The sequence below is a fragment of the Myotis brandtii genome, unplaced genomic scaffold, assembly GCF_000412655.1.
Source record: "Myotis brandtii unplaced genomic scaffold, ASM41265v1 scaffold188, whole genome shotgun sequence".
NCBI classification, from domain to species: Eukaryota; Metazoa; Chordata; class Mammalia; order Chiroptera; family Vespertilionidae; genus Myotis; species Myotis brandtii.
Genome location: NW_005356985.1, coordinates 501,359 through 517,498, shown reverse-complemented (window position 1 = coordinate 517,498; position 16,140 = coordinate 501,359). Strand labels below are relative to the sequence as shown.

Genomic DNA, 16,140 nt, shown 5'->3' with positions numbered 1-16,140 from the left:
ATATGGTATGGGGGGCACGGGGCTGTGAGGCACCATATGGTATGGTGGGCACGGGGCTGTGAGGCACCATATGGTATGGTGGGCACGGGGCTGTGAGGCACCATATGGTATGGTGGGCACGGGGCTGTGAGGCACCATATGGTATGGTGGGCACGGGGCTGTGAGGCACCATCATGGTATGGTGGGCACGGGGCTGTGAGATAAACTGACCACCACCTCGCGTTCTCAGGCAGCAGAGAGCAGCATTTTTCTAAATGCCCGCTGTCTCCTGACCTGTAAACAAACAGTAAGGTCCCAGCTTGGCTGACGCGGATGCTGCTAAATCCCAGGTCGCGCGGCTCATAGAGAGGTCTCTGAGCCCAGCCCAGCGCCACCCGGGCCCGTGGGGACAGGCGCGGAGCCAAGCGCCACGCGGGCCTGCTTGCTGCCTGTCCTGCTCGTGCCATGTCTCTTGAAAGGCTCCGGGGAGTGTGGTGAAACAGACCCGCCACACTCCAGCTTCTCGGCCTCGGTTCTCACCAGGAGTCGGCGGACAAGGAGAGAAATGAACCGTCCTCCGAGAACACAGAGACAGTAGACACGGGTGATGTGCCCCCGCCCACCGAAGCGTCTCAGGTTCGGTTCTCGGTCAAGGGCGCCTACCTGGGTTGCAGGTTCACTCCCCGCCGGTCGGGGTGTGTGCCGGAGGTAACCAGTTGAGTCTCACATTGCGTTTCTCTCTTTCCCCTCTCCCTCCCTCCCTCCCTCCCTCCCTCCCATTCCTCACTGACACCAAACACAAGTCCCCAAGACCACCCTGCGGCTCTTCAGTTCTCTGAAGCAGCGGGCGCCCGCCGGTGGTCCGTGATGTCCGAAAGGGTGGCGCCCGCTGCTCTAAAGGACTCGCTGCGGGTGGTTGCAGCAGGAGCTACAGACCCAGGTCAGCCGGAGGTCCCAGGCAGAGGCCTCCAGCGTCCTCTCAGGGGGCGTGGGCAGCACTGGCCTCCTACAGCGCTGTGACATCACACACTGGCCACTGCCCACACGGAGGCTCCCCGAGCTCGGCGTCCAGTTTTATTGGGACGCAGTCACAGACGTGGTCGGCCGCCGGTGTGGCTGGCCTTAACCGCTGCCCTCTGCGGGATGGGCTGATAGCACACGGCCCCAGGCCCCACCCTAATCACATCACTGACGGAGCCCAGGCTCCCCCGTAACCTGAGACCCTCGTGTCCTATCTGGGAGGACATTCCAAGAACGTGGAGGTCCCCTCGCAGGAACCGGGGCAAACAGGCCTCTCTCTCAACAAGGTCGGTTCTTGGCTGCCCAGCAGTGAAAGGTTAAGGTGTTTTGTTTTAGGAAACTCAGCTGGGAGCCTGGGCTTCAGGCCTGGGGCTCATAACATTCAAGGAGGAGGGAGAAGTGGCCTGGTGAGCAAGAGAAGGGAGAGGCGGTCAGGCAAAACGGATGAATAAACGAACGAGGGAATCGAGGAATGAGCGCGCAACTGAAATTCTGGCATTCTGAAGGCGCGTGGTCGTGTCCGATGAGAAATTAACACAAACTCTCAACAAATTAACACAAACTCAGTGGCTAAATACAAGAGTTATTACCTTGCAGTCCTGGAGGTCGGACGTCCGAGGGGGCGTCACTGGCCAAAAGGAAGGTGCCCGTGGGCTGGGTTCCTGCTGGAGGCCCCGAGGGAGAATCCATTCCCTTGACTTTCCCAGCTGCTGGGGACGCCCACATACCTGGGCTCGTGGCCCCTCCGTGCCAGAGCCAGAGACCTGGTGCTCCCACGTGTTCCCACCATCCCATCTCCGCTCACCCTGACTTCCTGCCTCCCTCTCACCTGCACGGGCCCTTGTGCTTACATTGGACTCACCTGGGTCTCTTCCCGTCTCTGTCCCTAACGTGTGTCTGCAGAATCTCTTGGACCAGTGGTTCTCAACCTTGGCCGCACATTAGAATCACCTGGGAATCTTTTTAAAATCCTGATTTCTGGGCCTCATCCTCCGGAAATTCTGTTTCTTGTTATGGCATGTTGTGGCCCCACCCCATAACAAAGAATAACAAAGAAACAGAATTTCTGGAGGATGAGGCCCAGAAATCAGGATTTTAAAAAGATTCCAGGCTGATTCTAATGTGCAGCCAAGGTTGAGAACTGTCTTGGACCCTGGAAGGTGGCATATTCCGGGGGTTCGGACATGGGTGACTTGGGGAGGTATTATTTTGCCTAACGCAGACAGGAAGCACTAGGTTTCCAAAGAGTAAAAGAAATTGGGTTTGGGGGAAATGCCAGAGCAATGGTTTCCTGGGCCGTAGTCTATCTGAGGTAGGTCTGGAGGAGCGAATGGTAGATGCGTGGCACCCTGTGGTCCGTGTCCCTGGAAGGAGGTGTCTGTGGGGCGGTAGGGCGTGAGTCAGTTTGCCTGGTCCTTTAGCAAGGTGAAAGGGTGACAGGTCGTCTCCAAGGGCGCAGAGTCTGAGAAATACAGGCTGGCACGTACAGGTGTACCCCATGGCAGCCGGCGAAGGGAACGTGGCTCTTCGTTGTGACTTAAAGCCACTGGAGCCGTTAATTTACGTTTTCTTTATTTGCAGAAGTTAGACTCGCCAGTGCCTTCATGGTCCTGCGTGCTAAGTGGTTATAGCCCCTCCTCCCTTTTAGTCATTTTCCCAACCAGCTGGCCTCCCTGCAAAGAGGCGCAGATTTGCAAAGTAGAGAAGAGCCGCTTGGGAAGCAGACAGAGCAGAGCAGTGTGGCCCTTCCTGGCTGTGTACCCACCATGTGGCCCTGTCCGTATCGCCCGACCTCTCTCACCCGGGAATTCTTAGCTGCCCTCCGTGTAGATTGAGCACATGAATGAACTCACTTAACACCCAAAACTGCCACCCGTAGCCCCCAGGCTGAGCTAACACCCCTCACCTGGTCCGTGATGACCACCCAGGCTGGTCTGTGATGCTCCCATATGGCCTGACCCACGAGACCCACCCCATCTGACCCAGGAGACCTGCCCAGCCTGGCCCATAAGCTCCCCTATTGTGGCCCACCAGGCCCACATGGCCACGTATCTGGGGTCATGTCCCTTGCTTGCTTCCTTCCAGACATCCCTCACTTCCGCCGAGATGCCCGTCCCTCCTACCCCAGTGCCTTTGCGTGTGCTTTCTCACTGCCTGAAACTCGGTCCCCTCCCTTCCCTCCGCTTTGCTTGTTCTCATTCTTGTCTCAGTTAAACGTCACTTCCTCAGACCAGATTCCCTGGTCTGTCCCTAGGGCTGCCACCCTCCCGGCCATCGCACTTGTCAGAGCGACCCCTGCCCCCCGCTGGGCTGTGCACTCCCTGAGGTCCGGGTCCACGTCTGCCTGTCACTGCCATGTCCCTGGCACGGAGCCCATAGCAAGGGCTCGAGAGACGTTTGCAGAGTGAGCCTCTGACGCTGTGAGCATAAGCCACCTTTGTCCCTCGGCTGTGAGGGACCCGCCCCTGCTGTGGTGGAGGTCACGTCACCATGACCACGTAATGTCGTGCAGCGAGACACCTCGGAACCCAGAGCTGGAAGCGACAGTGACGTGTGCTCGCGGTCTGCACTGGCCTGAGGCGGCCGACCTGGGCCAGGCTTGATGGACACAGCGTGCTCCACCTGCCTCATGTCCTCCCGAGGCCGTGGGCTGCCCGGGGATGTCTCCCACCGCAGAGGTGGAGGTCTGGCCTGCACTCTAGCCCACGGCACACCCACCTCATTTGATTGGCTGACACAGGTCACATGACTGGCCCCAACCCTAAAGGACAGGAGGGTCCTCCCCTCTCTCGGGACAGAAAGCTGGCCCTGTGCCAGGTGCTGTGTGTCATCATTGCAATCGGCCCCCAAAGCAGGTGCTGTCCTCACAGTCCTCTGCAGACGCAGGTGTGAGCACTCCCCCTGCCCCAGCATTGCTCCCGAGGCGCCAGGCTGCAGAGGGGACACGGACACGAGTGAAGGCCCCAAGTCAGAGGGAATTCCTGCCCTCGCCTGGCGCCCTGGGCTTCTGTCTGAGGGAGCGTGCAGGGCTGAGGCCCGGGGCCGGCCTCTCTCCCCACCAGGTACCTCCCCACTCCCCGCCCCCGGCTGCCCTGACCCGCACACGCACAGAGGAGCACCACGAGTCAGTTCGGTTCTGTTCCGGGCGCAGCATAGACCAGTATCCCCCAGATGAAACGCGTCAGCGTGAAGCCGGAGCACATGGATATGGCCTGTCGGAGCCGGTGACAGAGGCGGAGGAAGTGACCACAGGGAGCAGGCAGGACCCAGCGCGGTCTCATTAGAAAGAGCCTGGGCTCGCAGACCATGGCGCTTGTACAGAGTTCGTCTTTTCTTGAGTTTGCAAACAGCTTATTTCTGTGGCTTGACAGTCACAAAGGAGAAAGAAAAAGGTGTGTCCCAGCCACTGCTGTGCGATCACAGCGTCCAAGGCAGGAGGATCGATTTAAAACCCTGTCTCCCGGCAGAAAGCTGGGCTGGCAGAGGCTGGAGGGAAATGTAAACCAGTCCCATGGTTTCAACCCTTCTTCGCTGTGAATTGAAACACCCATAAATACGTGGGCAGCACAGACGTATCGGACTAGCAGATGGTTATTAAAAACCATCTCTGTAACCATCACCCAGATGAAGAAAGATCGTGGCAAGGACCCTGGAAGCCCCCTCACACCCCCTCAATCCCAGGATCCTCCTTGCTCACAGGACCCATATCTGGCTTATTTGACGAACATCAGGTCCTTGCTTTTCTATAAACTAGAGGCCTGGTGCACGGAATTCATGCAGGGTCAGGCCCCTAGGCCTCGCCTCCCTGCCTCCCCGCCTCCTCCTTCCCTCACTCTCTCAGTGCCCCACAGCTGCTGGTTGCCCCCCCATGTTCCACGCCACCCCCTGGTGGTCAGCGCACGTCATAGCAAGCAATCGAACTCACACTCTCCCGGTCAAACTCCCGAGTGGAAAATTTGGATATTAGCCTTTTATATATATAGATTTAAAACCCTGTCTCCCGGCAGAAAGCTGGGCTGGCAGAGGCTGGAGGGAAATGTAAACCAGTCCCATGGTTTCAACCCTTCTTCGCTGTGAATTGAAACACCCATAAATACGTGGGCAGCACAGACGTATCGGACTAGCAGATGGTTATTAAAAACCATCTCTGTAACCATCACCCAGATGAAGAAAGATCGTGGCAAGGACCCTGGAAGCCCCCTCACACCCCCTCAATCCCAGGATCCCCCTCCTCACAGGACCCATATCTGGCTTGACGAACATCAGGTCCTTGCTTTTCTATAAACTAGAGGTCTGGTGCACGGAATTCATGCAGGGTCAGACCCCTAGGCCTCGTCTCCCTGCCTCCCTGCCTCCTCCTTCCCTTGCTCTCTCAGTGCCCCGCAGCTGCTGGTTGCCCCCCCATATTCCATGCCACCCCCTGGTGGTCAGCGCACGTCATAGCAAGCAATCGAACTCCCGCTCTCCCGGTCAAACTCCTGAGTGGAAAATTTGGATATTAGCCTTTTATATATATAGATGGAATCATGTGACACATGCTCTTGTGTGCCAGGCTGCTTTCACTCAGCTTTATGCTTAGGAGATTCATCCGTGTTGCATGTAGCAGTTCATTCTTCCTCGTCAGTCTGTATTATCCCATGGTATAAATACATCACCATTTACCTGTTCTACTGTTGATGGGCATTTGTATGGCTTCTTAGTTTAGACTATTACACTTTCTGCTGATATAAACTTTCCTGGAGAAGTTGTTTGATATGCTGTACATGCATTTCTCTTGGGCAGAGACCAAGGAGCGGAATTGTTGGGTGAAAGAATATATGTAGCCTGGCTGGAGTGGCTCAATTGGTTGAGCCTCGTCCTGTGCACCAAAATGTTGCTGGTTTGATTCCTGATCAGGGCATATACCCAGGTTGTGGGTTCTCACATTGATGTTTCTCTCTCTCTCTCTCCCTTTCTCTCTCTAAGCATGTCCTTGGGTGAGGATTTTTTTAAAAAGAACATATATAGGTTCAATCCATATTCTCCATAGTTATTGATATAGCCACCAATTTGATCAGCATTAGTAATTTATGGATATTTTGGTTAGAATTAACATCTTTACAATGTCAACCTTCCAATCCAGAAACATGGTATTTCCTTACATTTATTTCAGTCTTATTTCTTTTAATATTATTTTACAGTTTCCACCCGTAGGTATAATTTTCCTATAGTGTGTTGGGTCTTTTTTTCAGATTAAAGAAGTTTCCTTTCATTTCTGTTTTGCTAAGGGTGTTTCTTATGCATGGAAATTAAATTTTGTAAAATGTTTTTTCCTCATCTAGTCACATAGTCATCACGATATTTTTCTGCTCTACCAGGTATACTGTTAATGTGTCAAATTGCATTGATGTGGGTAATGCCATTAAGTGCATACAAATTTAGATTTTCACATCTTTCTGTTGAGTTAGATCTTTTAGCATTATGAAGTAAACCCCTTTATTTCTAGTCACCCTTTTTTTTCTTAAAGACTATTTTATCTACTATTAATGTAGCAGAAAGTGACCCTATGTTTACTAGATTCTGGTTATACACTCATTCATTCATTTTCAAAAAAATTTGCTAAGATCCTAGGTGCCAGGGCCTCCTATGTAAACTTGTGCAATTTATGGCACCTCCCTTTTACTGTGCAGATGAAGCCTTTGTTTTCTTGGCTGTAAATTTCTTCCATCAGTTTGGGAAATGTCTAAGCCAGTGGTCGGCGATTTGTTGATGATAGCCATTCTGACAGGTGTGAGATGGTACCTCATTGTTGTTTTGATTTGCATCTCTCGGATGCAAATTTAGATTTTCACATCTTTCTGTTGAGTTAGATCTTTTAGCATTATGAAGTAAACCCCTTTATTTCTAGTCACCCTTTTTTTTCTTAAAGACTATTTTATCTACTATTAATGTAGCAGAAAGTGACCCTATGTTTACTAGATTCTGGTTATACACTCATTCATTCATTTTCAAAAAAATTTGCTAAGATCCTAGGTGCCAGGGCCTCCTATGTAAACTTGTGCAATTTATGGCACCTCCCTTTTACTGTGCAGATGAAGCCTTCGTTTTCTCAGCTGTAAATATCTTCCATCAGTTTTGGGAAATGTCTAAGCCATCATCACATCAAATATTGCTTCTACCTGGGCTCTCCCTTCCTTTCTTTGGAGACTCCAATGAAAAATGTTAGATTTTTGCCCTGCCCAGTGTCCTCAGTGGTTAGGGCATATGCCACGCACTGAATTTTGTAAAATGTTTTTTCCTCATCTACTAGTAGTCACATAGTCATCATGATATTTGTCTGCTCTATACTGTTCATGTGTCAGATTGCATTGCTGCGTTGATGTGGGCAATGCCATTAAGTGCATATTCCGGTCAAGAGCATGTACTGGGCTGTGGGTTCACTCCCCACCCCTCATCGGGCATATGTGGAAGGCAGCCAGTCGATGAGTCTCACATTGGTGTTTATCTCTCTTTCTCTCTCTCCCTTCCTCCCTCCCTTCTACTCGCTCTCTGAAAAGCAATGGGGGGAAAAAAATCCTTGGGTGAGGACAAAATAAAAAATATGTTGGGTTTTCTCATTGCATCTTTCGTGCTTTTGTCTTCTCCATATTTCCCATCGCTAGTCTCTCCTTACTTTGTTGTGGATTTCCTCCTGATCTGTCTTCCAGCGTACTAACTCTCTCTTTAGCTGCTTCTAGCTGCCATTAAGCCTATTCATCACTATCTATACTAATAAAAGGGTAATATGCTAATTAGACCAGATAGACTGGACATCTTCCGGACGTCATTCTGGACGTCCTTCCTGACAAAGCTGGGGCCCGGCCTGGGCAAAGCCGCCGGACATCTTCCGGACCGGAGGGAAGCTGGTGCCGGAGGGAAGCTGGTGCCAGCAGCCTAGGGAAGGAAGGCCTCCTCTTACACGAATTTTGTGCAACGGGCCTCTAGTTAGGTTAATAAAATTGGACCACATTCTTCAATTCTGAAAATCCTAACTGGTTCGTTTGAACTAAGCAGTGTTATTCCCAGCTCCTTGCTTAATGTGTTAAGTGTGGCTCTGGCCGTCATGAGCACAGAAAGCATCCACACTTCGGAGTCCAGCCTTGTACTCACACTCTCTGGACGACCTGTGGTCTGACGGGAACCCCGCCGTGTGGCTCTCGGTTGCAGGAGCTGTACCGCAGCACCATGGGAACGTTCCAGACGCTTGTGGACGTCCTGTTCCTGCAGACGCTCCCCGACGTGACGGGCCTCTCGCGGGCTGAGTGCGACTCTGTGAGGCGGGAGGCCCAGGAGGACGCCGCCCTGCAGCTGGGGAACGCGGATCGCTTCCGCCGACAGCAGTGGAGGCTGTCCCAGGACCTCCTGGAGCACGAGCAGCAGGTGCGGCGCCTGTGGAGCGGCCCAGAGTCGCTCTTTTTGAAACTTAGGAAGAATAAGGAGCGTTTTGTTCCCTGAGCACCTCCCGGGGTCCTGCTGGGGGCTTGACCAGGATCCTGGTGGCCAGCCTTTCACCTCAGCCCTCAGGGGGGTCGGGGAAGATTGCAAAGCGCTCCTGTCCCAGGACAGGAAGTCAGCGGATAATCCCTTCAGCCGATCCAGCGAGAAAGAGCAGCAAAACCCGTTCTTTAGAGAGAAATGAATGGCAGAAGGTGGCTCCCAGGGCCGTGGGCTGGGCTGGGGTGGGGGCAGCACTCACGGGACACCTGCTGTCCAGTGAGTCTGTTTCACCATTAAAACCTCATCCATATGCCGGAGGTAGAATAATGGCCCCCAAAGATGCCCACGTCCTAACCCCAGAATCTGTCACCTCACGGGGCACATGGGCCTTTGCAGATGCTGTTACGGATCTTGAGATTTGGAGCTCATTGTGGCTTCTCTGGGTGGGCCCAGTACCATCATGAGGGGCCTTATAGGAGGGAGGTGGGGAGGAGACAGAGGGAGACTGTGCCGGAGCAGAAGCTGGCGTGGTGGGGCCAGGAGCCGAGGGATGCGGCGCCTCCAGACGCTGGAGGAGGCCAGGACAGGGCCCCCCTGGAGCCGCCCCAGGAGCCAGCCCTGCCAGACCTTGAGGTTAGCCCAGGGAGACCAGTCAGCTCTGACCCCCAGAGCTGTGAGATGATGTGCGTGTGGTTGGCTCCTCCTCTCACCCCCTGCATCCAGCTGGCGGGGAATAGTGTCCGTTCCACCTTCAATCCAGACGGTCGCCCCCTCCCATCGCCCGCACGCTGAGCACCCTGGGCAGAGCCACCTCTTGTCACTGAAGGGTGGCCCCCCGGTCTCCCCGCGGCCGCCCTGGCCCGTGGTCTATTCTCGACCCCCAGCCAGAATACATTTAAAATACTATAGGCCACTCGTTGTTAAGATCTTAAATATATATTCATATATTTTAAATACGTTTAAACGCTTCACCATTAAAACCTCATCCATATGCCGGAGGTAGAACAATGGCCCCCAAAGATGCCCACATCCTAACCCCAGGTCTCCCTGCGGCCGCCCTGGCCCGTGGTCTGTTCTCGACCCTCAGCCAGAATACATTTAAAATACTATAGGCCACTCGCTAAGATCTTAAATATATATTTATATATTTTAAATACGTTTAAACGTCCCCAAACCCATTTAAAATGTATCTTAACCCCCCGGGAATGGAGAAGCAGCTTCCTGTAATTGGCAGCGGTTTCTCCCTTAGTGAGACCCAAAGAGACGGTGCATCTTGTCATCGCTGCACCTTCGACTGGACAAGACACCACGTCGCACCGTGTCACCTCTCTGCTCAGAACCCCCCACGGCTTCTCCTTTCACGGAGCGTAAAAGCCAGAGTCTTGGCGGCTCTGGCTCGCTGGGCACGGTCCTGCCTCAGTCGTCCCACTTCAGGTCTTTGCTGCCTTGCCCTCCCCAGCACCCCAGTGTCTGCGTAGAGCCCGCTCCCCTGGGAACCACCTGAGCCTGCCTGGGGTAACGGCGGAGAGGTCGGAGGGACAGTGCAGGCACCTGGCTGGTGACCTTGGTCCTGTGGCTGGTGGTGTCTGCATCCTCAAAACTCACACCAAAGACCCCATAGGCTTTAGGGACAAAGCCAGTTTACCTTTCAGAGAAGCAAGACTAGAGTTTTCTGTGTCCTGGTTTCCGGGGCAATTTGTTCCTGTAGACGCCTCACTAGCGGAGCCAGAGACTGTCCGTAACAGGAGATGAGACGCAATGCGATTTTGTGACATTAGGTTTAAGTGGTAAGAGTCACAATGCCCAGAATGAACTCTGGCTGCGGTGCTTGGTGTAGGCCCTGTGTTCTATCTGAGTTCTGTGTGCAGCGGGCGCCCTCTTCAGGCGGATGAGGGTAGCGCCCCTTGAGCAACCACAGATGCTGGAAAAGTGAAGGTCTCGTTCAGGCCTGAGACCCTGGCTGTAAGTCCGTCTGCCTGGGCGCGTGTGCTCCTGGTGGCACAGACTAGTTGGGGAGGAGCAGGGCAGGGCGCCTGAGACCCTGGCTGTAAGTCCGTCTGCCTGGGCGCCTGTGCTCCTTGGGGAGGAGCAGGGCAGGGGCAGACAGGACTCGGCTTTGGAGAAAGACAGGCCTAGATTCAGTCCCTGCCCCACTCTTTAAACTTATTAGCTCTATGGCCTTGGACCTCACAGGAGTGTTCACAGATGTAATCCAATCAAACGATAAGAAAACCCAGGGAAAAAAAGCTGTTTTTCCAACACTTCCTAAAATCCATAGGAAAGGAAGAACAACCAAGCATAGCTAATACAGTTTTGTGCACAAGAACATGGGAGGCCCTGCCCTGGCAGCCTGAGGCTTGCTGTAAGTGGCAGCTGAAAAGCAAGTGGTGTGATACAGAAACGAACAGACCACAGACTACAAGAGCATAGAGGGAGGCGCATGTATCTATGGAAACTACGTACCTCTGGAAACTACGAGATCCAAGGTGGCATGACGGCCAGTCATAGGAAGATAACCACTAACAAAGGGTGCTGGCACAGTCGGTATCCATCTATCCACAGAAAACCAGATCCCTTCCTCACACCATAGAAAATTCGTATTAGATGCTTTACCATGCAAATAGGAAAATGCATAAGTCTTTAGAAGGAACTATAAGAGAAAATGTTCATGAAATCAGGGGAGACAGGTTTTAAACAAGAAATAAAAGGCAGGTTCCAACAAAGCAGTGATGGGTGAGAGGAGCTCGAGGTGACCGTGTCCCTCTGTCCGGCGTCCAGGTGTGGATGGAGGAGCACGCCTTGTCCACTGTGCTGCAGACACGCCTGTGGGACGACCACGAGAGCACCATCCACTGCGTGCTGGGCCGGCTCGGGGGCCTCAGTGAGGAGTGAGTACGGCTTCCTGAAGGGCCGGGCCTTGTCTCCGGTGTGACACCCACACCAGTCCTCACCCGTGAGTGGGCACATGGACGCCCGCCTCTTACAGTGCGGTGTGACTATTGGGACATTTCTTGGTAGCTCAGTGTATTAGGGTTCTCCAGAGAACAGGGCCAACGAGGGGTGTGTGTGTGTGTGTGTGTGTGTGTTTAGCTATCTATGTGTCTATCGATGCATCTATACCTGTAGAGACAGAAGGAGAGGAGAGAGGAATTGAGAGGTTGCAATATCTGCGGGTTGGCAACCTGGAGACTCGGGCGAGCCCACGCGCATCCCCGTCTGAGTCTGAAGGTCTAGAACCAGGAGAGCCGGTGGGGTCAGCCCGTCAGAAAGCCGCCGGCTCGAGACCCAGGAAGAACCAGTCTCTCAGTCTGAGCCCCAAGGCGGAGAAAGGTGTCCCAGCTCAAGGTGGGCCGACGGGCAGTTCCCTCTTGTTTATGGGAGGGTCGGCCTCTTCTCTGCTTCAAGCACTCACCTGATTAGGCAGGGCCCACCCCATGAGGAAGGGCAATCTGCTGTCCTTGTCTACCATGTCAACATTGATCTACCCAGAAACCCCAGAGCAGTGGTTCTCAACCTTCTGGCCCTTTAAATACAGTTCCTCATGTGGTGACCCAACCATAAAATTATTTTTGTTGCTACTTCATAACTGTAATGTTGCTACTGTTAAGAGTCATAATGTAAATATCTATGCAGGATGATGGTCTTAGGCGACCCCTGTGAAAGGGTCGTTCGACCGCCAAAGGGGTCGCGACCCACAGGTTGAGAACCGCTGCCCCAGAGAATGTCTGAGCAGCTGACAAAGAAGAGTAACCACCCCAGGCAGAGAAGCCAAGAGCACCGACCCCTGCCCCACCCGCTCTCCCCAAAGGTCTGCACGGTGCCTCCTGCAGGGGCACGAGCTGCTCCTGCGCTCCGCCCTCCGGAGGCTGGCTCTCCGTGGCCACGCCATCGCCGTGCTGGCGCAGATGCGGCTGTCGGGGAAGAAGCGCCTGCTGCAGGAGCTGCGTGAGCAGCACGCCCTGGAGCAGGGCTCCTCCCAGTGCCTGGACGAGCATCAGTGGCAGCTGCTCGGAGCCCTGGTGAGATCGCTGCGCGGCCCTAGCCCGTCCCAGCCAGGCTCCAGCATGGTAGCCAGAACCCAGCCCTGCCTCCCCGTGGTCTCGGGGGGGTGATGGCCGCCCTGTCCGGGGGCTGCCCAAAGGCTGCAGTGCACGCTCGGATGAGAATTGTACTGAAAGTGCATTTGAAATCGGAGCGCAGATGGGCACAGTCATCCCTGGGAAAAGGGGGCCCTGTCATCTGAAGGGTTTAACAATCGGAAGGAAGAACGTGTAAGTTACAGGGCTGAGCTACGGGAGCAGCCGGCGTTTTCTGGCCCGTTGGTGAGGGACACGCTCACTCTCACTGCCCCGGAGGCTCCGTGGGAAGCAGGCTGCTCTGCCCCTGACTCCCCTCGCCTCCTTCTCTGACTCGTGTTCCCACGAGGAAAGCCGTCCCCAAGGCCCCATATGCCCTGCTGTGGCTTCGGTGATGTCCCAGATTCCTCCCAGACTCGGATCTGCTGTGTGACTTTTAGAAAGTTACTTAACCTCTCTGAGCCTCTGTGTCCTGAGCACGCCTAACGTTCAGGCTCACAGTGTTCAGGAGGAATGAGGAAGTGCTTGTGTATGTGATGGCCCTGGGCATGCAGTTGATGCTCATTAAATGCCTTGGGTTGAAGGTACCTTCAGCAGACACCTCGATCATCCATTGTGCTGGGGTTTGCAAGCCCAGAGGCCCCCACTTTCCAGCCCTTCTCCCTCCCTTCCCCAACCCTCCTGGCCCTGGGCAGGGCGAGCCCACTTCCTGGTCCTGCAGATCCGGTGCAGGGCCGCAGCGAGGCTCCTCCCTCTCCCTGCCCTGTCCTTCCAGGAGGCCCGCGTGCTTGAGGAGACCTGCCGGCTGGAGGAGGAGGCGCAGCTCACGCGGCTGCAGCTGCAGCAGCAGCTCCTGGCGGAGGTGCAGGAGGTGGGCCGCCGCCACCAGGAGCCGGACCAAGGACCGGGAGGACTTCAAGGTGCGTGCCAACCCCATCCCTGGGAAACGCAAGGGCAAGAAGGGGGGGGGGGAGGCAGGGGCAGACGAGGGGCCGGACTTGGACAGAGTGGCCTCCTGGGCGCTGCACCTGCTGTCCCCACCCGGGAGCTATGGCCTTGCAGAGGGTGCCCATTATTTTAAGTGGAAGGATGGTAACCGGTAACCCTGGTTGGCCGGGAAGCCAGCCATCACGTCTCCAGCCACAGGCATCTCAGCATTTCCTCTCCTTCCTGCTTTGGGTCAGAAGGTGTATCACTGAGGAATGCATATAACTCACATCACCAAGTCCTACTAAAATGACTCCAATAAGTGAGCCACTCATCCCACATAACGAGCCACGTGGAGGCGGGCGGGCCAGGCTCAGAGGCCCTGCCGTGGCACCAAGGCCCAGGCTCTTGCTTTCTGATCCACATTCTTAGTGTTAGTTTGTTGCCTCATGGTCTCAGAACGGCCACCGATCCTCCGACATCACATCTGCATCCCAGGAAGGGGGAGGAAGACGGCCAAGTCTCTGCTCCTGCTGGAAAGGGAAGCCCCACCCCAGCAGACTTCCCTAATGGCGCATCTCATTGGCCAGGTCGAACACCAGCCTGAGACCATCCCTGACCACGGAAAATAACACAGGGTGGGCAAGAGTAGGCTCACAGGTGCGAGTCCGTGAAACATGGAGTTCATTCTTGTGTTAATCATTTATTAATTATTATGTATTTTCTTTTTTTTTTAAGGATTGTTTTGTTTTGCTTTATACATTTTTTTATATATATTTTTATTGATTTCAGAGAGGAAGGGAGAGGGAGAGAGAGATAGAAACATCAGTGATAAGAGAGAATCATTGATCGGCTGCCTCCTGCACACCCCACACTGGGGATCGAGCCCGCAACCCAGGCATGTGCCCTGACCAGGAATCGAACCATGACCTCCTGGTTCATAGGTCAACGCTCAACGCTCAACCACTGAGCCACACCAACTAGGCAATCTATATATATAAAACCCTAAGCAACCAAATGACCGAACAAGTCGACTGGTCGCTATGACGTGCACTGACCACCAGGGGGCAGGTGCTCAACCCAGGAGCTGCCCCCTGGTGGTCAGTGCGCTCCCACCGCGGGAGCACCGCTTAGCTGACCGACAGGTGCCAGATGCCGGGCTCACGGCTGGCGAGCACCTCTCCCCCCTCCGTGGCAGCGCTACCAAGCAGCGGCTGCAGGCACAGTGGGGCTGGGAGGAGCAGGAATAGCACAGCGCCCGCAGAGCCTGGCCTGGGCTCGGGCTCCTCCCTGGCCACCTGGCACTTCCTGCACTACTACATCCCCCAAGGGGTCCTGGATTGCGAGAGGGCACAGGCCAGGCTGAGGGACCCCACCGGTGCACGAATCTATGCACCGGGCCTCTAGTTATTGTATATTTTCTGTACGAACAACTGAAAACCTACTTTTGCCCCACCCCATGTTATCAACTGGTTTAAACCAACCACGCACTCTCTGCCCGCTCCCTGCCCAGTCCAGGTTGGGAGTCGGGGGCGGAGGAGGGCCAGGGCCGGGGAGGTGGGGACCGCGTGTGACCTGCTAAGTCCTTTCCCTCCTCCCTCAGAGGACGCTGCTGGAGGCGGCCGTGGAGAGCGTGTACGTGACCAGCGCGGGCGTCGGCCGGCTGGTGCAGGCGTACGACCAGCAGGTTGGGAGGGCCATGCGGGACCACGCGGAGCGCAGGCTGGAGCACCTGGAGAGCCTGCAGGGTACGCGCCTGGGGAGCCCCCCGCCGGGAGCTGGCGAGCTCGGAGTGCTCAAATTTCACTTTTGGAAATCTTCTCTCTTTAATATTTCGTTTCCTTATGTGTCCCCTGCTCGTCCCTAAAAGGCTGTTTTAAAAGGCACTTAGAGAAACGTATGCATGCAGCACGTTGAAGTAGATGGATCGGGACAAGAGCAGTGAGGTGGAGTGGGGTGGGCTCTGTACCTGGGACCTATGTCACCAGAGCCCACTGAGTGGTCCCATGGTTCGGCTCTGGCTTCCTGGTGGCCAGAGAGATGGACACGTCCTCAACCCGAGCTGTGACAGGGGCCGTGAGTGAGAACAGACCAGTGGCCCCTACGCTGTGCCCAAGACCAGGGAGTTTTCCCCGGGGGCTCGCGTAAGTGGTGACTGGGTAGCGGCATGGACGTGTCCCCAAGACCAGCGAAATAACAGACAAAAGCCGCTGCTGTACCGTCCCTCCCGCACCGGGGCCTCAGCACAGGCCCACGCGCTCTGAAGGCTGCGCTCGGCTTGTCCACGGGGCAGAGTTGGAACGGGTCCCCGCTGAACGCGTGGCAGCAGTCGGAGGCGGGCTCCTGTGATATGATTTCCCTCAACCAGCTCAGCTGGCCTGTCCCCCCTTATCCTGGGGAATTGGAACCCTGGATTCAAATAAAACCTGGGACAAACCCAGAAATGTGCCGGCCCCGCGGACCCTTCGCTGGGGTTTTCCAGAGTCAGGGGGGGTCTCGCCCGGTGGGGGACGGCCGGGACTGGGACACTCAGGACAGGGTGCTCACTTCCCCTTTCGCAGCCTCAGTTTCCCCACCTGTGGAACGGGGATCCGTCAGCCCTCCATGCTTCCTCTCGGCTCCGACTTCCCGCTTCCCTGAGGCCCAGCCCGAATGTGGGGATTGCCTGTCAGCGAACGGAAAC

The 16,140-nt window shown here is 55.1% G+C and overlaps 1 protein-coding gene across 1 annotated transcript in view; it reads left to right on the top strand.

Moving 5' to 3' along the window:
* Positions 1-16,140, top strand: part of EVC (Ellis van Creveld protein) — a 44,291-nt gene that overhangs the window by 20,361 nt on the left and 7,790 nt on the right. Inside the window, 6 exon segments of the mRNA XM_014538283.1 lie at positions 8,185-8,397; positions 11,233-11,342; positions 12,263-12,473; positions 13,306-13,413; positions 13,415-13,450; positions 15,061-15,205. Of these exon segments, the coding sequence (XP_014393769.1) occupies positions 8,185-8,397; positions 11,233-11,342; positions 12,263-12,473; positions 13,306-13,413; positions 13,415-13,450; positions 15,061-15,205 (823 nt within the window).